Source organism: Nerophis ophidion, linkage group LG05, assembly GCF_033978795.1.
Source record: "Nerophis ophidion isolate RoL-2023_Sa linkage group LG05, RoL_Noph_v1.0, whole genome shotgun sequence".
In the NCBI taxonomy this organism is placed as follows: Eukaryota; Metazoa; Chordata; class Actinopteri; order Syngnathiformes; family Syngnathidae; genus Nerophis; species Nerophis ophidion.
In genome coordinates, this window is record NC_084615.1 from 6,973,307 (window position 1) to 6,989,525 (window position 16,219).

A 16,219-nucleotide genomic window follows, 5' to 3' on the forward strand; every position below is an offset into this window, starting at 1 on the left:
ATTCTCTAGCGAGTGACTTTTCAAGTGATGCTACATATTAGCAGTAATGCTACTTTTTATAGCAACGCTTTTGCCCCACACTTGACAAATTACGGTTGTCTGTTCGACATATTCCCACTTGAAGCCGAACCACCGCCAGACGACGGAAACCCTGCTGTTTTTATTGGGAATTAAGTCTTCCTTCATTTGTTACCAGATCCGCATCTTCTCTCGTATTTCACTTGTACGGCTACGTTAGCAGCTAACGTTGCCCAGTCTGCTACCTCTCTGCTGGGCGAGGGCGGACATGTGTGATGTGACGTAAGTAAAAATGTGCGCCTGCTTGTCTGTGAGAAGGAGAGACAGGAAAGAGTGAGAAGAGCCTGAAGTGAAGTGAAGTGAATTATATTTATATAGCGCTTTTCTCTAGAGACTCAAAGCGCTTTTACATTGTGAAACCCAATATCTAAGTTACATTTAAACCAGTGTGGGTGGCACTGGGAGCAGGTGGGTAAAGTGTCTTGCCCAAGGACACAACGGCAGTGACTAGGATGGCGGAAGCGGGAATCGAACCTGCAACCCTCAAGTTGCTGGCACGGCCACTCTACCAACCGAGCTATACCGCCCAGGTGCAAGTGTAATGCCCGCAGCTGTGTGAGAACGTATACTGGAATATTACGATATAGTCATTTTCTATATCGCGCAGAGATAAACCCGCGATATATCGATATATCGCCCATGGACGCCCCTGCTTATTACAGCATACAGTTCTGAGTCTTTCCCTTTTACGTCTTACTGTTCCCATCTCTTTGCAGCCTTTTAAGCTACATTAGTTTTAGTTTTTTGTTTTCCTTTAAAATGAAGTCTGCATAGAACAAGTGAAAGAAAAAGAAGCAGCACCCACACTGACGTATACGCTCCATTTTTTCTGCTCATTTGCATGATTTCTGTTTGGTATTTAGACCACATTCATATTTGCAAATGTATTCCTAAAAGTGGTTCAATCCTTTTTGTCGGACTCCATAGTTTCATTGTCGCAGCTTATTCTGGAGACTTGATGTGTAACGTGCTCCGTCCTTTAACCCCCACGAACCATGCGTGTTGTGTGTTGTGTGGTTGGTGTGGTCACAACACTGCTGAGGAACAACAAGTTCCCTGCAGCGGAACCACCCGGCATTAAAGAAATGTAAACGCCGCAAACGCCATCCCTCCCCTGACCTATTTCCTTCAAAATGGCTGCCGCACAGCAGCTACAGAGCGTGTGGGAGGAAAGAGGACACTTTTAACTTCATTGTGCTTTTTTCTCTCTGCACATCTCACACATCCTCTCAGCTCTTGACAGACGTAATGCGGTCGTCCGAGAGCGCTCCCCTCCGCTTCTTCTTCGTTTTTCTTGCTCCACCTTGCTGTCTTGGTGCCGTGTCCGACACTAATCCAGACTTGAAGGTGTGTGCCATTAAGCTGCGGCAGATGTAAAGGAAGCACGGCTTTCAACACAACATTAGTACACCGGCTCAACACGAGAGCTGCATGGATATATGTTGTCTTAGCAGAGAGAATCGTGATGAATTTTGATTGATGTATGTTGATCTATATTTTACTGTACTTCCTCAAATATTGCTGCCCTTATAAGCTGCTGCTGGCCTCCTGTACTTCTAACCAGGGTTGTCCTGATACCCATATTTAGTTATTTTTTATAAATAAAGGGGTTCCACAAAATGGCATTATTGGCTTTATTTAAAAAAAAACAACTTAGGGTACATTAAACATATGTTTTTTTTATTGCAATTTAGTCCTGATGTGTGCAGTAGGCTTCACGGTGGCAGAGGGGTTTGTGCGTCTGCCTCACAATACGAAGGTCCTGCAGTCCTGGGTTCAAATCCAGGCTCGGGATCTTTCTGTGTGGAGTTTGCATGTTCTCCCCGTGAATGCGTGGGTTCCCTCCGGGTACTCCGGCTTCCTCCCACTTCCAAAGACATGCACCTGGGGATTGGCTCCTCCCACTTCCAAAGACATGCACCTGGGGATAGGTTGATTGGCAACACTAAATGGTCCCTAGTGTGTGAATGTGAGTGTGAATGTTGTCTGTCTATCTGTGTTGGCCCTGCGATGAGGTGGCGACTTGTCCAGGGTGTACCCCGCCTTCCGCCCGATTGTAGCTGAGATAGGCGCCAGCGACCCCGAAAGGGAATCAGCGGTAGAAAATGGATGGATGGATGATCTATATTTTACTGTACTTCCTCAAATATTGCTGCCCTCATAAGCTGCTGCTGGCCTCCTGTACTTCTAACCAGGGTTGTCCTGATACCCATATTTAGTTATTTTTTATAAATAAAGGGGTCCACAAAATGGCATTATTGGCTTTATTTAAAAAAAAAAAAAACTTAGGGGACATTAAACATCCATCCATCCATCCATCATCTTCCGCTTATCCGAGGTCAATCGCGGGGGCAACAGCCTAAGCAGGGAAACCCAGACTTCCCTTTCCCCAGCCACTTCGTCTAGCTCTTCCCGGGGGATCCCGAGGCGTTCCCAGGCCAGCCAGGAGACATAGTCTTCCCAACGTGTCCTGGGTCTTCCCCGTGGCCTCCTACCGGTTGGACGTGCCCTAAACACCTCCCTAGGGAGGCGTTTGGGTGGCATCCTGACCAGATGCCCGAACCACCTCATCTGGCTCCTCTCCATGTGGAGGAGCAGCGGCTTTACTTTGAGTTCCTCCCGGATGGCAGAGCTTCTCACCCTATCTCTAAGGGAGAGACCCAAACTCATTTGGGCCGCTTGTACCCGTGATCTTATCCTTTCGGTCATGACCCAAAGCTCATGACCATAGGTGAGGATGGGAACGTAGATCGACCGGTAAATTGAGAGCTTTGCCTTCCAGCTCAGCTCCTTCTTTACCACAACGGATCGGTACAACGTCCGCATTACTGAAGACGCCGCATTAAACATATGTTTTTTTATTGCAATTTAGTCCTTAAATAAAATAGTGAAGATACTAGAGCAGTGGTTCTCAAATGGGGGTACATGTACCACTGGGGGTACTTGAAGGTATGCCAAGGGGTATGTAAGATGTTTGAGAAAATATTCTAAAAATAGCAACAATTCAAAAATCTGTTATAAATATACAATACTTCAACAAACTGAAAATAAATTTTTGTGGACATGTTCCATAAATATTGTTTATGTTTAAAATATTATTTTTTTGTGAAGAAATGTTTAGAATGAAGTTGATGAATCCAGATGGATCTCTATTACAATCCCCAAAGAGGGCACTTTAAGTTGATGATTACTTCTATGTGGAGAAATCTGCATTTATAATTGAATCACTTGTTTATTTTTCAACATTTTTTTTTGTTTTTTTATATCTTTTTTCCCAAATAGTTCAAGAAAGACCACTACAAATGAGCAACATTTTTGCACTGCTATATAATTTAATAAATCAGAAACTGATGACATAGTGCTGTATTTTACTTCTTTATCTCTTTTTTTTCAACCAAAAATGCTTTATTACTCGAATTAAAAACATGTTGACAGGATTACATCACTGGAAAAAGGTACTACACAACTTGTCTTTTAGTAGTAAGTAAACAAACAGACTCCTAATTAGTCTGCTGATGTATGCAGTAACATATTGTGTCATTTATCATTCTATTTTGTCAAATTTATTAAGGACAAACTGTAAAAAAATATATATATTATCCACTTGTTCATTTACAGTTAATATCTTCTTATTTTATGTTTTAACATGTTCTAGTTCAAATTTAATAATCACTTTTTTCCTCTTCTTTGATACTTTGCATTAGTTTAGGATGATACCACTTATTTGGGTATCAATCCGATACCAAGTCGTGACAGGATCATATATTGGTCAACTTGTCTTTTAGTAGTAATTAAACAAACAAAGACTCCTAATTAGTCTGCTGACATATGCAGTAACATATAGTGTCATTTATACACCTATTATTTTGTTCACATTATAAAGGAAAAGTGGTAGAAAATTAATTATTAATCGACTTGTTAATTTACTGTTAATATCTGCTTACTTTCTCTTTCAACGTGTCCTATCTATTTAGTTATCATTTATTCTTCTGTTTGATACTTTACATTAGTTTTGCGTGATACCACAAATTTAGGTATCGATCCGATACCAAGTAGTTACAGGATCATACATTGGTTATATTCAAAGTCCTCATGTGTCCAGGGACGTGTTTCCTGAGTTTATAAACATAATATTAATTTTTTAAAAACAAAAAAATGTTTTTGTGACGCAAAAAAAATATTGATGTAATCGCCATAGTATCACTGCTCAGTGTCCGCCCTGAGATGGGTAGGTTGTGAGTTCAAACCCCGGCCGAGTCATACCAAAGACTATAAAAATGGGAGCCATTACAATCAGCATCAAGGCTTGGAATTGGGGGTTAAATCAACAAAAATGATTCCCGGGCGCGGCCACTGCTGCTGCTCACTGCTCCCCTCACCTCCCAGGGTGTGATCAAGGGGATGGGTCAAATGCAGAGGACAAATTTGACCACACCTTGTGTGTGTGTGACAATCATTGGTACTTTAACTTTGAACTAGATTCGCTCTTGTACTTGGTATCATTACAGTGGATGTCAGGTGTAGAGTCATCCATGGTGTTTGTTTACATTAAACTATTGTATCCTCCTACGGTGTGTAGTGAAGCACGTTTAACTATTCCTTGTCCTGCAGTGATAATGATACTTGTAAGAAACTTACTTTATTTGTCACAATGGAGGCGAGGATTAGTGATTTAGAAGTAGCTAAAACTGCAGATGGACGTTAGCCGCTAGCTAGCTAGCCAGGTGTTAAAGCACCTCTTCCTGTGGGTGTTTCAGTGTTATAACTTCACCTTTTATTGGAAATATAGCTCAGTTGGTAGAGTGGCCGTGCCAGCAACTTGCGGGTTCCAGGTTCGATCCCAACTTCTGCCATCCTAGCCGTTGTGTCCTTTGGCAAGACACTTTACCCGCCTTCTCCCAGTGCCACCCACACTGCTTTAAATGTTACGTAGATATTGGGTTTCACTATGTAAAGTGCTTTGAGTCACTAGAGAAAAGCGCTATATAAATATACTTCACTTTATTGTCAGTTTTTAGGCCAAAATGCATCTGTTCTCCCTTTTTATGTCTACACACTGTGTCTGTTTGTAAGTACTCCGTTATTGTGCGCTGCCGAACATGCTCCGCAGCAATGTCAAACAGTCATGCCAGTTGAAAAAAAAAAAGGGGGGGGGGACTGGTACTTTTTATAGGCAATATGGTACCCAATATGAATCATAGGATAAAAATAAGCACTTCCAAGTCCGAGTCTATTGTCTTTGACCGGAAAAGAGTGGAGGAGTTCAAGTACCTCGGGGTCTTGTTCACGAGTGGGGGAAGAGTGGATGGTGAGGTCGACAGGCGGATCGGTGCGGCGTCTTCAGTAATGCGGATGCTGTATCCAGGGGCGGCGAAAAGGAGGGTAAAGGAGACGGATTCTAGGGGCCCATGATGGAGTGGGGCCCAGAGAGGCCTCTAATGATGATGAAATTATGTGTTGGGGGCCCTGTAAAGACTTACTGCCGGCAATGCGGACCAAGCTCTGGCACTGATCATACAGGGAGTGGACCGCCACAATAAGACAGTCCGATACCCCATACTCTCTGAGCACTCCCCACAGGACTTCCCGAGGGACACGGTCCAATGCCTTCTCCAAGTCCACAAAGCACATGTAGACTGGTTGGGCAAACTCCCATGCACCCTCAAGAACCCTGCCGAGAGTATAGAGCTGGTCCACAGTTCCACGACCAGGACGAAAACCACACTGTTCCTCCTGAATCCGAGGTTGGACTATCCGGCGTAGTCTCCTCTCCAGTACACCTGAATAAACCTTACCGGGAAGGCTGAGGAGTGTGATCCCACGATAGTTGGAACACACCCTCCGGTCCCCCTTCTCAAAGAGAGGAACCACCACGAGCACGTTTCCAGTGAGAGTTGGAGTCGTCCTTTGTCACCGATTCTGTTCATAACTTTTATGGACAGAATTTCTAGGTGCAGTCAAGGCGTTGAGGGGTTCCGGTTTGGTGACCGCAGGATTAGGTCTCTGCTTTTTGCAGACGATGTGGTCCTGATGGCTTCATCTGACCGGGATCTTCAGCTCTCACTGGATCGGTTCGCAGCCGAGTGTGAAGCGACTGGAATGAGAATCAGCACCTCCAAGTCCGAGTCCATGGTTCTCGCTTGGAAAAGGGTGGAATGCCATCTCCGGGTTGGTGAGGAGACCCTGCCCCAAGTGGAGGAGTTCAAGTACCTAGGAGTCTTGTTCACGAGTGGGGGAAGAGTGGATCGTGAGATCGACAGGCGGATCGGTGCGGCGTCTTCAGTAATGCGGACGTTGTACCGATCCGTTGTGGTGAAGAAGGAGCTGAGCCGGAAGGCAAAGCTCTCAATTTACCGGTCGATCTACGTTCCCATCCTCACCTATGGTCATGAGCTTTGGGTTATGACTGAAAGGACAAGATCACGGGTACAAGCGGCCCAAATGAGTTTGGGTCTCTCCCTTAGAGATAGGGTGAGAAGCTCTGCCATCCGAGAGGAACTCAAAGTAAAGCCGCTGCTCCTCCACATGGAGAGGAGCCAGATGAGGTGGTTCGGGCATCTGGTCAGGATGCCACCCGAACGCCTCCCTAGGGAGGTGTTTAGGGCACGTCCAACCGGTAGGAGGCCACGGGGAAGACCCAGGACATGTTGGGAAGACTATGTCTCCCGACTGGCCTGGGAACGCCTCGGGATCCCCCGGGGGGATGTAGACTAAGTAGCTGGGAAGAGAGAAGTCTGGGCTTCCCTGCTTAGGCTGCGACCTGAATTCAGATAAGCGAAAGAAGCTGGATGGACATTAGAATGTTACAAACTACAGTAGATTTATGTCCAGAATTTACCTAGGAGGTTGAACTTACTGTATCTCCTGCACGCTGCTTCCACTTGAAACAGCTTTTTCATATTTTCGTAGATACATGCCCACAGTTGCCCTTGGCTGACATTGTTGTAACCTTTATCGGTGACCTCTGCTTCAGTATGCTGCAGATTGTAGCTATGCTCGTACTGTTTTGACAAATCGGTCAAGATTTTCCACAATTTTTCTCCACATTTACTTTCTTTTGAGTCATGGTTGAAAAGAGGAAGTCTAGCTATTAGCTAATGCTAGCGAGTGAGGCAGCAGGTGTTTCTGTGGATTCTTCCAGCGTTCACGCTGACATCTGCTATGCTAACTAGCGCTGGGGAAGAATCTAAAGATGTTTCACTACTCAAACGTTTTAGTCGCAACTTAAAGCAAAAATAGAGCCTGAAAATATTTGTCAGGTTGGGGACTCCTAAGCCCAGGTTCATGTTTTCGGGAGATACACATTTTTCTCAGATGTTTATCATTAAAGATGTCCGATAATGACTTTTTTGCCGATATTCCAATATCGTCCAACTCGTAATTACCGATTCCGATATCAACCGATATATACAGTAGTGGAATGAACACATTAGTATGTCTAATTTTGTAGTGATGCCCCGCTGGATGCATTAAACAAAGTTTTCCAAAATAAATCAACTCAAGTCATGGAAAAAAATGCCAACATGGCGCTGCCATATTTATTATTGAAGTCACAAAGTGCATTATCTTTTTTTAACATGACTCAAAACAGCAGCTTGGAATTTGGGACATGCTCTCCCTGAGAGAGCATGAGGGTGTTGAGGTGGCAGGTGGTAGGGGGTTGCAAGGGTGTATATTGTAGCGTCCTGGAAAAGTTAGTGCTGCAAGGGATCCTGGGCATTTTTTCTGTTGTGTTTACGTTGTGTTAGTGTGGATGTTCTCCCAAAATGTGTCTGTCATTTTTGTTTGGTGTGGGTTCACAGTGTGGCGCATATTTGGAGCAGTGTTAAAGTTGTTTTTACGGCCACCCTCAGTGTGACCTGTATGGCGAGAAACTTACATTTTTGAATATAAAACTTAGCCAATAGCATAATGAGCTTGAAGAGGTAAATTTCATTTTTTTTTTAAATGATCAATGCAGTGTAAAACCAAATATATATTATGTTTTAGTTGCTTAAGAGATATTCCTGGCTCTGAATTTGTTCATTGCTACTTTTATGTTTTTGTGCATTACTTGTTGCCGTCATCATTAAACAATCAGGTTACTCATCAGTTACTCAGTACTTGAGTAGTTTTTTCACAACATACTTTTTACTTTTACTCAAGTAAATATTTGGGTGGCTACTCCTTACTTTTACTTGAGTAACCTTTTTGAATCGTGATCTATGTTTGAATATGTTTTTGTTAGACTGAAAATAAACTGAAACTGAACTGAAACTGAGAAAAAAGTAATACATCTCTAAAGTAACAGTACTCTTACTTGAGTAGTTTCTGGCTGCTCTTACCTACCACCTCTGCGTGCGTGCATGTGCGCGCGCGTGTGTGTGTGTGTGTCATAGAAGGCAGCGTGTGTGTGTGTGTGTGTGTGTCATAGAAGGCAGCGTGTGTGTGTGTGTGTCATAGAAGGCAGCGTGTGTGTGTGTGTGTGTGTGTCATAGAAGGCAGCGTGTGTGTGTGTGTGTGTGTGTGTGTCATAGAAGGCAGCGTGTGTGTGTGTGTGTCATAGAAGGCAGCGTGTGTGTGTGTGTGTGTCATAGAAGGCAGCGTGTGTGTGTGTGTGTGTGTGTGTCATAGAAGGCAGCGTGTGTGTGTGTCATTGAAGGCAGCGTGTGTGTGTGTCATAGAAGGCAGCGTGTGTGTGTGTGTCATAGAAGGCAGCGTGTGTGTGTGTGTCATAGAAGGCAGCGTGTGTGTCATAGAAGGCAGCGTGTGTGTGTGTGTCATAGAAGGCAGCGTGTGTGTCATAGAAGGCAGCGTGTGTGTGTGTGTCATAGAAGGCAGCGTGTGTGTCATAGAAGGCAGCGTGTGTGTGTGTGTGTGTGTGTGTGTGTGTGTGTGTGTGTGTGTGTGTGTGTGTGTGTGTGTGTGTGTGTGTGTGTGTGTGTGTGTCATAGAAGGCAGCGTGTGTGTGTGTGTGTGTGTCATAGAAGGCAGCGTGTGTGTGTGTGTGTGTGTGTGTGTCATAGAAGGCAGCGTGTGTGTGTGTGTGTGTGTGTGTGTGTCATAGAAGGCAGCGTGTGTGTGTGTGTGTGTGTGTGTGTGTGTGTGTGTGTGTGTGTGTGTGTGTGTGTGTGTGTGTGTGTGTGTGTGTGTGTGTGTCATAGAAGGCAGTGTGTGTGTGTGTGTGTTTTCATAGAAGGCAGCGTGTGTGTGTGTGTCATAGAAGGCAGCGTGTGTGTGTGTGTGTGTGTGTGTGTGTGTGTGTGTGTGTCATAGAAGGCAGCGCGTGTGTGTGTGTGTGTGTGTGTGTGTGTGTGTGTGTGTGTCATAGAAGGCAGCGTGTGACGCCTGTATTGACATGTTATTCCTTCAACAAGATGCTGACATCACTCTCTCTCTCCTCAGCCAATCACAGGCGAGCTGGTCATGCAGTGACCAACATCCTGGCCAAAGAACTGATGCAGGACGACACACCTTCATCGAGCAAGGTGCCCACCAAGAAGGTGAAGCTGGAGGAGGGGAGCAAGAAGGAAGACTCATTAGAGGAACTACTGGAAGCTCGCTCCAATTAGGGCAGATGTTTGCTCTTCTTTTATGTATAGTTACTGCTTCTCAGTGCTGGGGCCAACATTCAAATGCAATGTGTTGTTTTCCGGGATGAAAATGTCCCTCGGCCATATTTGCCACTATTATCATTTTGTTTCTTCACTTGCTTTGTTGTTACACGATGAATCAAAAGGGCATCACCTCTACTGTGCACTTATTTCCACATTTTGTTTTAGGAATGTCAGCCACATCCTGGCTGTTTTCTCGAAGCCACTCACAGTTTGTGTTGTACACTGCATGTTTGTACAGTGCAGGCCGCCTTCTCAATCTGTCTGTCCTTTATTTTCATGACTATTTACATTTGCCGATTGTCCCTGAAGGCATCACAACTATGAATGAACACGTGGAGTTATGTAAAGGTGAAATAACTGAAAACATGTTCTAGTTTCTTCAAAAAAAGCTCTTGGCATTCTCAACAGGTGTGCTTGAAGCTCATGGAGAGAATGCCAAGAGTGTGCAAAGGGTGGCTATTTTGAAGAAACTAGGAATACAAAACACGTTTTCAGTTATTTCACCTTTCCTTAAGTAGATATCTCCACATGTGTTCGTTTGTAATTCAGGGACAATCTGCAATGTAAATAGTCATGAAAATAAAGAAACCGCATTGAATGAGAAAGTGTGTTCAAACTTTCGGTCTGTTCTGTAAGTGCCAACGGGAAGTCAGGTCCGTCATTTCACGGTCACAGCTAGTTCTCACCAGGGTGAAAGATTTAGTTCTCGGGCTTTGACGCTCAGTTTGGAACACTTACTTCAAGCACTCGCATCGTTACAGAAAGGCCCACAGGATTGTCAACTTGGAGGAGAAACACCCTTTTTAGAGAGCAGTTTACATGCCTGTGTGCTTTTATAATAGTCTATTTTAGTTCCGATGTATGCCTATAATTATGCTGTACCCACCACTGGAAAGCACACTGGAAAAACTGGCCAAAAGTGTAGATATATGACTGAAAACACAACTTTTTACTTATGCAATAGATCTTCCTATGCAAGCATACTGTAATCCGTCCTCAGACTAGCAATATCAACCTGCTGAGTCGTGGAGGAAGTGATTTTCATCAAGTTGTAATCACCTGCTGGGATTTCTTTTTTTCTTTTTCTTTTTTTGCACAAGTTTATTGATAATTCCACGAGTCGTGTTGAAGCACCAACAACTAAGAGGTCATCAGTCAATTACAAGGACAATATCAGAGCATCATTGGAAGACAAACTTTAACTTGACATTCTTTTTTTTTTTCTTAAAGATATTTTCTATTGTCCATTTTTACAGTTGATTGTTGTTTTTTTTTTTTTAAATCTCATTTGAATGGATGTAATTTTTGATTTTTTTTCTCTCTGTCTTCTCTAGAGATGGCTCTGCGTACACAGAGTAATGCACATAATGTTCCAGTTTGCCTCGCAAATCTATTAAAATGTCTTTAATTAATGTACTTCAATCAATCAATCAATGTTTACTTATATAGCCCTAAATCACTAGTGTCTCAAAGGGCTGCACAAACCACTACAACATCCTCGGTAGGCCCACATAAGGGCAAGGAAAACTCACACCCAGTGGGATATCAATGTGAATGACTATGAGAAACCTTGGAGAGGAGGAAACATGATACTGTGAAAGTTCAATCCATAATGGATCCAACACAGTCGCGAGAGTCCAGTCCAAAGTGGTTGTGTTTAATTAATGTATCAATCAATCAATCAATCAATCAATGTTTATTTATATAGCCCCAAATCACAAATGTCTCAAAGGACTGCACAAATCATTACGACTACAACATCCTCGGAAGAACCCACAAAAGGGCAAGGAAAACTCACACCCAGTGGGCAGGGAGAATTCACATCCAGTGGGACGCCAGTGACAATGCTGACTATGAGAAACCTTGGACAGGACCTCAGCTGTGGGCAACCCCCCCCCCTCTAGGGGACCGAAAGCAATGGATGTGGAGCGGGTCTAACATGATACTGTGAAAGTTCAATCCATAGTGGCTCCAACACAGCCGCGAGAGTTCAGTTCAAGCGGATCCAAGACAGCAGCGAGAGTCCCGTCCACAGGAAACCATCTCAAGCGGATCAGCAGCGTAGAGATGTCCCCAACCGATACAGGCGAGCGGTCCATCCTGGGTCCCGACGAGCGGTCCATCTTGGGTCTCGACTCTGGACAGCCAGTACTTCATCCATGGTCATTGGACCGGACCCCCTCCACAAGGGAGGGGGGGACATAGGAGAAAGAAAAGAAGCGGCAGATCAACTGGTCTAAAAAGGAGGTATATTTAAAGGCTAGAGTATACAGATGAGTTTAAGGTGAGACTTAAATGCTTCTACTGAGGTAGCATCTCGAACTGTTACCGGGAGGGCATTCCAGAGTACTGGAGCCCGAACGGAAAACGCTCTATAGCCCGCAGACTTTTTTTGGGCTCTAGGAATCACTAATAAGCCGGAGTCTTTTGAAGGCAGATTTCTTGCCGGGACATATGGTACAATACAATCGGCAAGATAGGATGGAGCTAGACCGTGTAGTATTTTATACGTAAGTAGTAAAACCTTAAAGTCACATCTTAAGTGCACAGGAAGCCAGTGCAGGTGAGCCAGTATAGGTATATATGTATGTATATATGTATATAAAGGTATATACAGTATAGGTATATATGTATATAAAGGTATATACAGTATAGGTATATATGTATGTATGTATGTATATAAAGGTATATACAGTACAGGTATATATGTATGTATATAAAGGTATATACAGTATAGGCGTAATATGATCAAACTTTCTTGTTCTTGTCAAAAGTCTAGCAGCCACATTTTGTACCAACTGTAATCTTTTAATGCTAGACATGGGGAGACCCGAAAATAATACGTTACAGTAATCAATGTACTTATTTTGGTTGTTATAATCGTGTGGTTTTGTTTAATTATTGTACTTACCATATTTTTCGGACTATAAGTCGCAGTTTTTTTTTCATAGTTTGGCCGGGGGTGCGACTTATACTCGGGAGCGACTTATGTGCGAAATTATTAACACATTAAATACTATTATTTAGCTCATTCACGTAAGAATCAGAATCAGACATACTTGATTAATCAGACAAACATTACAGGGAGACAGAACAGGATCGCTGACGGGTCTGCCAGCTTCCGGCGCCCCTTACAAAAAAGCTGAGATACAGTGTGGGTAAATGGAGAAAAAAATAAAAGAGGGGGTCCAGACTGAGGCAAAAGGGAAAAAAAACAACTCATAGCCATAGCACACATTAATCTCACATGTGTGTAAGAAGGAAACATCAAAGGACATGAAAGACATTAAAGTAACGTAGCTGATACAAGCAGCCACTTCTACATACAGCTATGAATAAAAAGTCAAAGAAACATCCACTGTAAAGACAGAAGCAGACCCAACAAAGCAACCAAGAGAGCCGACTCCAATCTCGGCCGCCAACCAACTCTCGGCCAGTGTCCAGTCCGCATGGATGAGCGAGGATACGTCCAAGGAGACTTGAGGTGTCCGATACCTGCTCACCCAGCCAAGACACCTCGAAGCCTCTCCGTCCCAGGCGCTCATTGCTAGCTCCGCAGTCCTGTCCCCTCATCTGTGTCTCCTCCAGTCTCGCCAAACAGACTCCGGTGTTGCAGAGACCCAGCAGCTGGTCTCCATGGCCAAAAGGCTCCTGGGAGGCACATCCAGAAGTCCACAAAAAGCACCGCAGAGGTCACGAAAGTGCCACCCCTGGTAAGAGACTAGACGTATAAGATTTGATGGGATTTATGGATTAGGAGTGAGAGATAGTTTGGTAAAGGTATAGCATGTTCTATATGTTATAGTTATTTGAATGACTCTTACCATAATATGTTAGGTTAACATAGCAGTTGCTTATTTATGCCTCATGTAACCTACACTTATTCAGCCTGTTGTTCACTATTCTTTATTTATTTTAAATTACCTTTCAAATGTCTATTCTTGCTGTTGGATTTTATTAAATAAATGTCCCCCAAAAAATGCGACTTATATATGTTTTTTTCTTTCTTTATTATGCATTTTCGGCAGGTGCGACTTATACTCCAAAAAATAAGGTCACCTGTTCTTCAAATGAGTTAAACAATATTACTACACAATAAACGTACATGTAAATAAATGACAATATTGTTTAAAAGTTCTTCACTTATTTCACTTTGAAGGCTCAAGGAAACTAGACATTTAATTGTTTTAACTGCTTTTTATCTAACAAATTGTTCTTAGGGTAATTTGTATTTGCTTTTTAAATGTAAATTTCACTTCTGTTTTACATGTTATTTTTTTTAGTTTGTCCTTTGCCTCTATTTCTTGGTGGTGTAGCGTGCAAGGACGGGAGCGGAAGAAGTGTCAAAAGATGGCGCTAACTTTTTTCAATGACATTCAGACTTTACTTCAATCAATAACAAAGCAGCATCTCCTCATCCGTGGCTCACTAGTACAACAACGCATGAAATGCGTCCCTCCAGTAACTAATGTTTCATGGGTGATTTTTGTAAACTCACTACAACTTTAGCGCTTTCATACCGTAAAATATCAAAGAATATTATTTATCTCATTCACGTAAGAGACTAGACGTATAAGATTTGATGGGATTTATGGATTAGGAGTGAGAGATAGTTTGGTAAAGGTATAGCATGTTCTATATGTTATAGTTATTTGAATGACTCTTACCATAATATGTTAGGTTAACATAGCAGTTGCTTATTTATGCCTCATATAACCTACACTTATTCAGCCTGTTGTTCACTATTCTTTATTTAGTTTAAATTGCCTCTATTCTTGGTGTTGGGTTTTATTAAATACATTTCCCCCCAAAAATGCGATTTATACTCCAGTGCGACTTATATATGTTTTTTTCCCTTCTTTATTATGCATTTTCGGCGGGTGCGACTTACAGTATACTCTGAAAAATACGGTATTTTGCTTGATTTAATCATGTGGTCAACCCTCATTTGATCTTGCAAAAAAAAAAAAAAAAAAACGGTTTGTTATTTCGTCATATTCACATAATTTTTTCAAGTTTTGTTGTAATCCCACCATATTTTCGGTCTATTTATAGAATTTGTACCGGACATGTACATGTTACCTCGATTACCGTAACGTATTATTTTGGGGTCTCCCCATGTCTAGCATTAAAAGATTACAGTTGGTACAAAATGCGGCTGCTAGACTTTTGACAAGAACAAGAAAGTTTGATCATATTACGCCTGTACTGTATATACTTTATATACATATATACATACATATATACCTATACTGTATATACCTTTATATACATACATATATACCTATACTGTATATACCTTTATATACATATATACATACATATATACCTATACTGGCTCACCTGCACTGGCTTCCTGTGCTCTTAAGATGTGACTTTAAGGTTTTACTACTTACGTATAAAATACTACACGGTCTAGCTCCATCCTATCTTGCCGATTGTATTGTACCATATGTCCCGGCAAGAAATCTGCCTTCAAAAGACTCCGGCTTATTAGTGATTCCTAGAGCCCAAAAAAAGTCTGCGGGCTATAGAGCGTTTTCCGTTCGGGCTCCAGTACTCTGGAATGCCCTCCCGGTAACAGTTCGAGATGCTACCTCAGTAGAAGCATTTTAAAACTCATCTGTATACTCTAGCCTTTAAATAGACCTCCTTTTTAGACCAGTTGATCTGCCGCTTCTTTTCTTTTTCTCCTATGTCCCACTCTCCCTTGTGGAGGGGGTCGGGTCCGATGACCATGGATGAAGTACTGGCTGTCCAGAGTCGAGACCCAGGATGGACCGCTCGTCGGGACCCAGGATGGACCGCTCGCCTGTATCGGTTGGGGACATCTCTACGCTGCTGATCCGCCTCCGCTTGAGATGGTCTCCTGTGGACGGGACTCTCGCTGCTGTCTTGGATCCGCTTGAACTGAACTCTCGCGGCTGTGTTGGAGCCACTATGGATTGAACTTTCACAGTATCATGTTAGACCTGCTCGACATCCATTGTTTTCGGTCCCCTAGAGCGGGGGGGTTGCCCACATCTGAGGTCCTCTCCAAGGTTTCTCATAGTCAGCATTGTCACTGGCGTCCCACTGGATGTGAATTCTCCCTGCCCACTGGGTGTGAGTTTTCCTTGCCCTTTTGTGGGTTCTTCCGAGGATGTTGTAGTCGTAATGATTTGTGCAGCCCTTTGAGACATTTGTGATTTGGGGCTATATAAATAAACATTGATTGATTGATTGATGTTTTGACTGCAGTCTTCATCAGAAGGGTCACCTGACCACTGCGACGTGTCGCCCATCATCTCTTCTGGGCGTGGCAGACCTGTCCAGTCCACCTGGTCACAGAAGAAGGCTGCAGATGAAAGTCAAAACATGTCTGGTAAAAAAAAGAAATCCATCTCTACCGAAAATATGGTCTGATCACAACAGTATGTGTTTTGATGTCATGACGTGTATGCATTTTCAAAGTTCTAACTCCTGTTGTCCAGCATCTGTTTCAGGCAGAAAATAAACACACATTGCAGCAGAAAGTCCTCACACTCTGCAGAGTCATCCTTCCA

At 43.0% G+C, this 16,219-nt stretch overlaps 1 protein-coding gene across 1 annotated transcript in view; it reads left to right on the forward strand.

Moving 5' to 3' along the window:
* The window catches only part of LOC133552556 (protein diaphanous homolog 1), a 60,508-nt gene extending 49,418 nt beyond the window's left edge, over positions 1-11,090 (forward strand). Inside the window, exon 10 of the mRNA XM_061899802.1 lies at positions 9,463-11,090. Coding sequence (XP_061755786.1) covers positions 9,463-9,629 — 167 coding nt within the window. The 3' untranslated portion in view covers positions 9,630-11,090. The remainder of the gene's footprint in view (positions 1-9,462) is intronic.
* Positions 11,091-16,219: the final 5,129 nt, after the last annotated feature.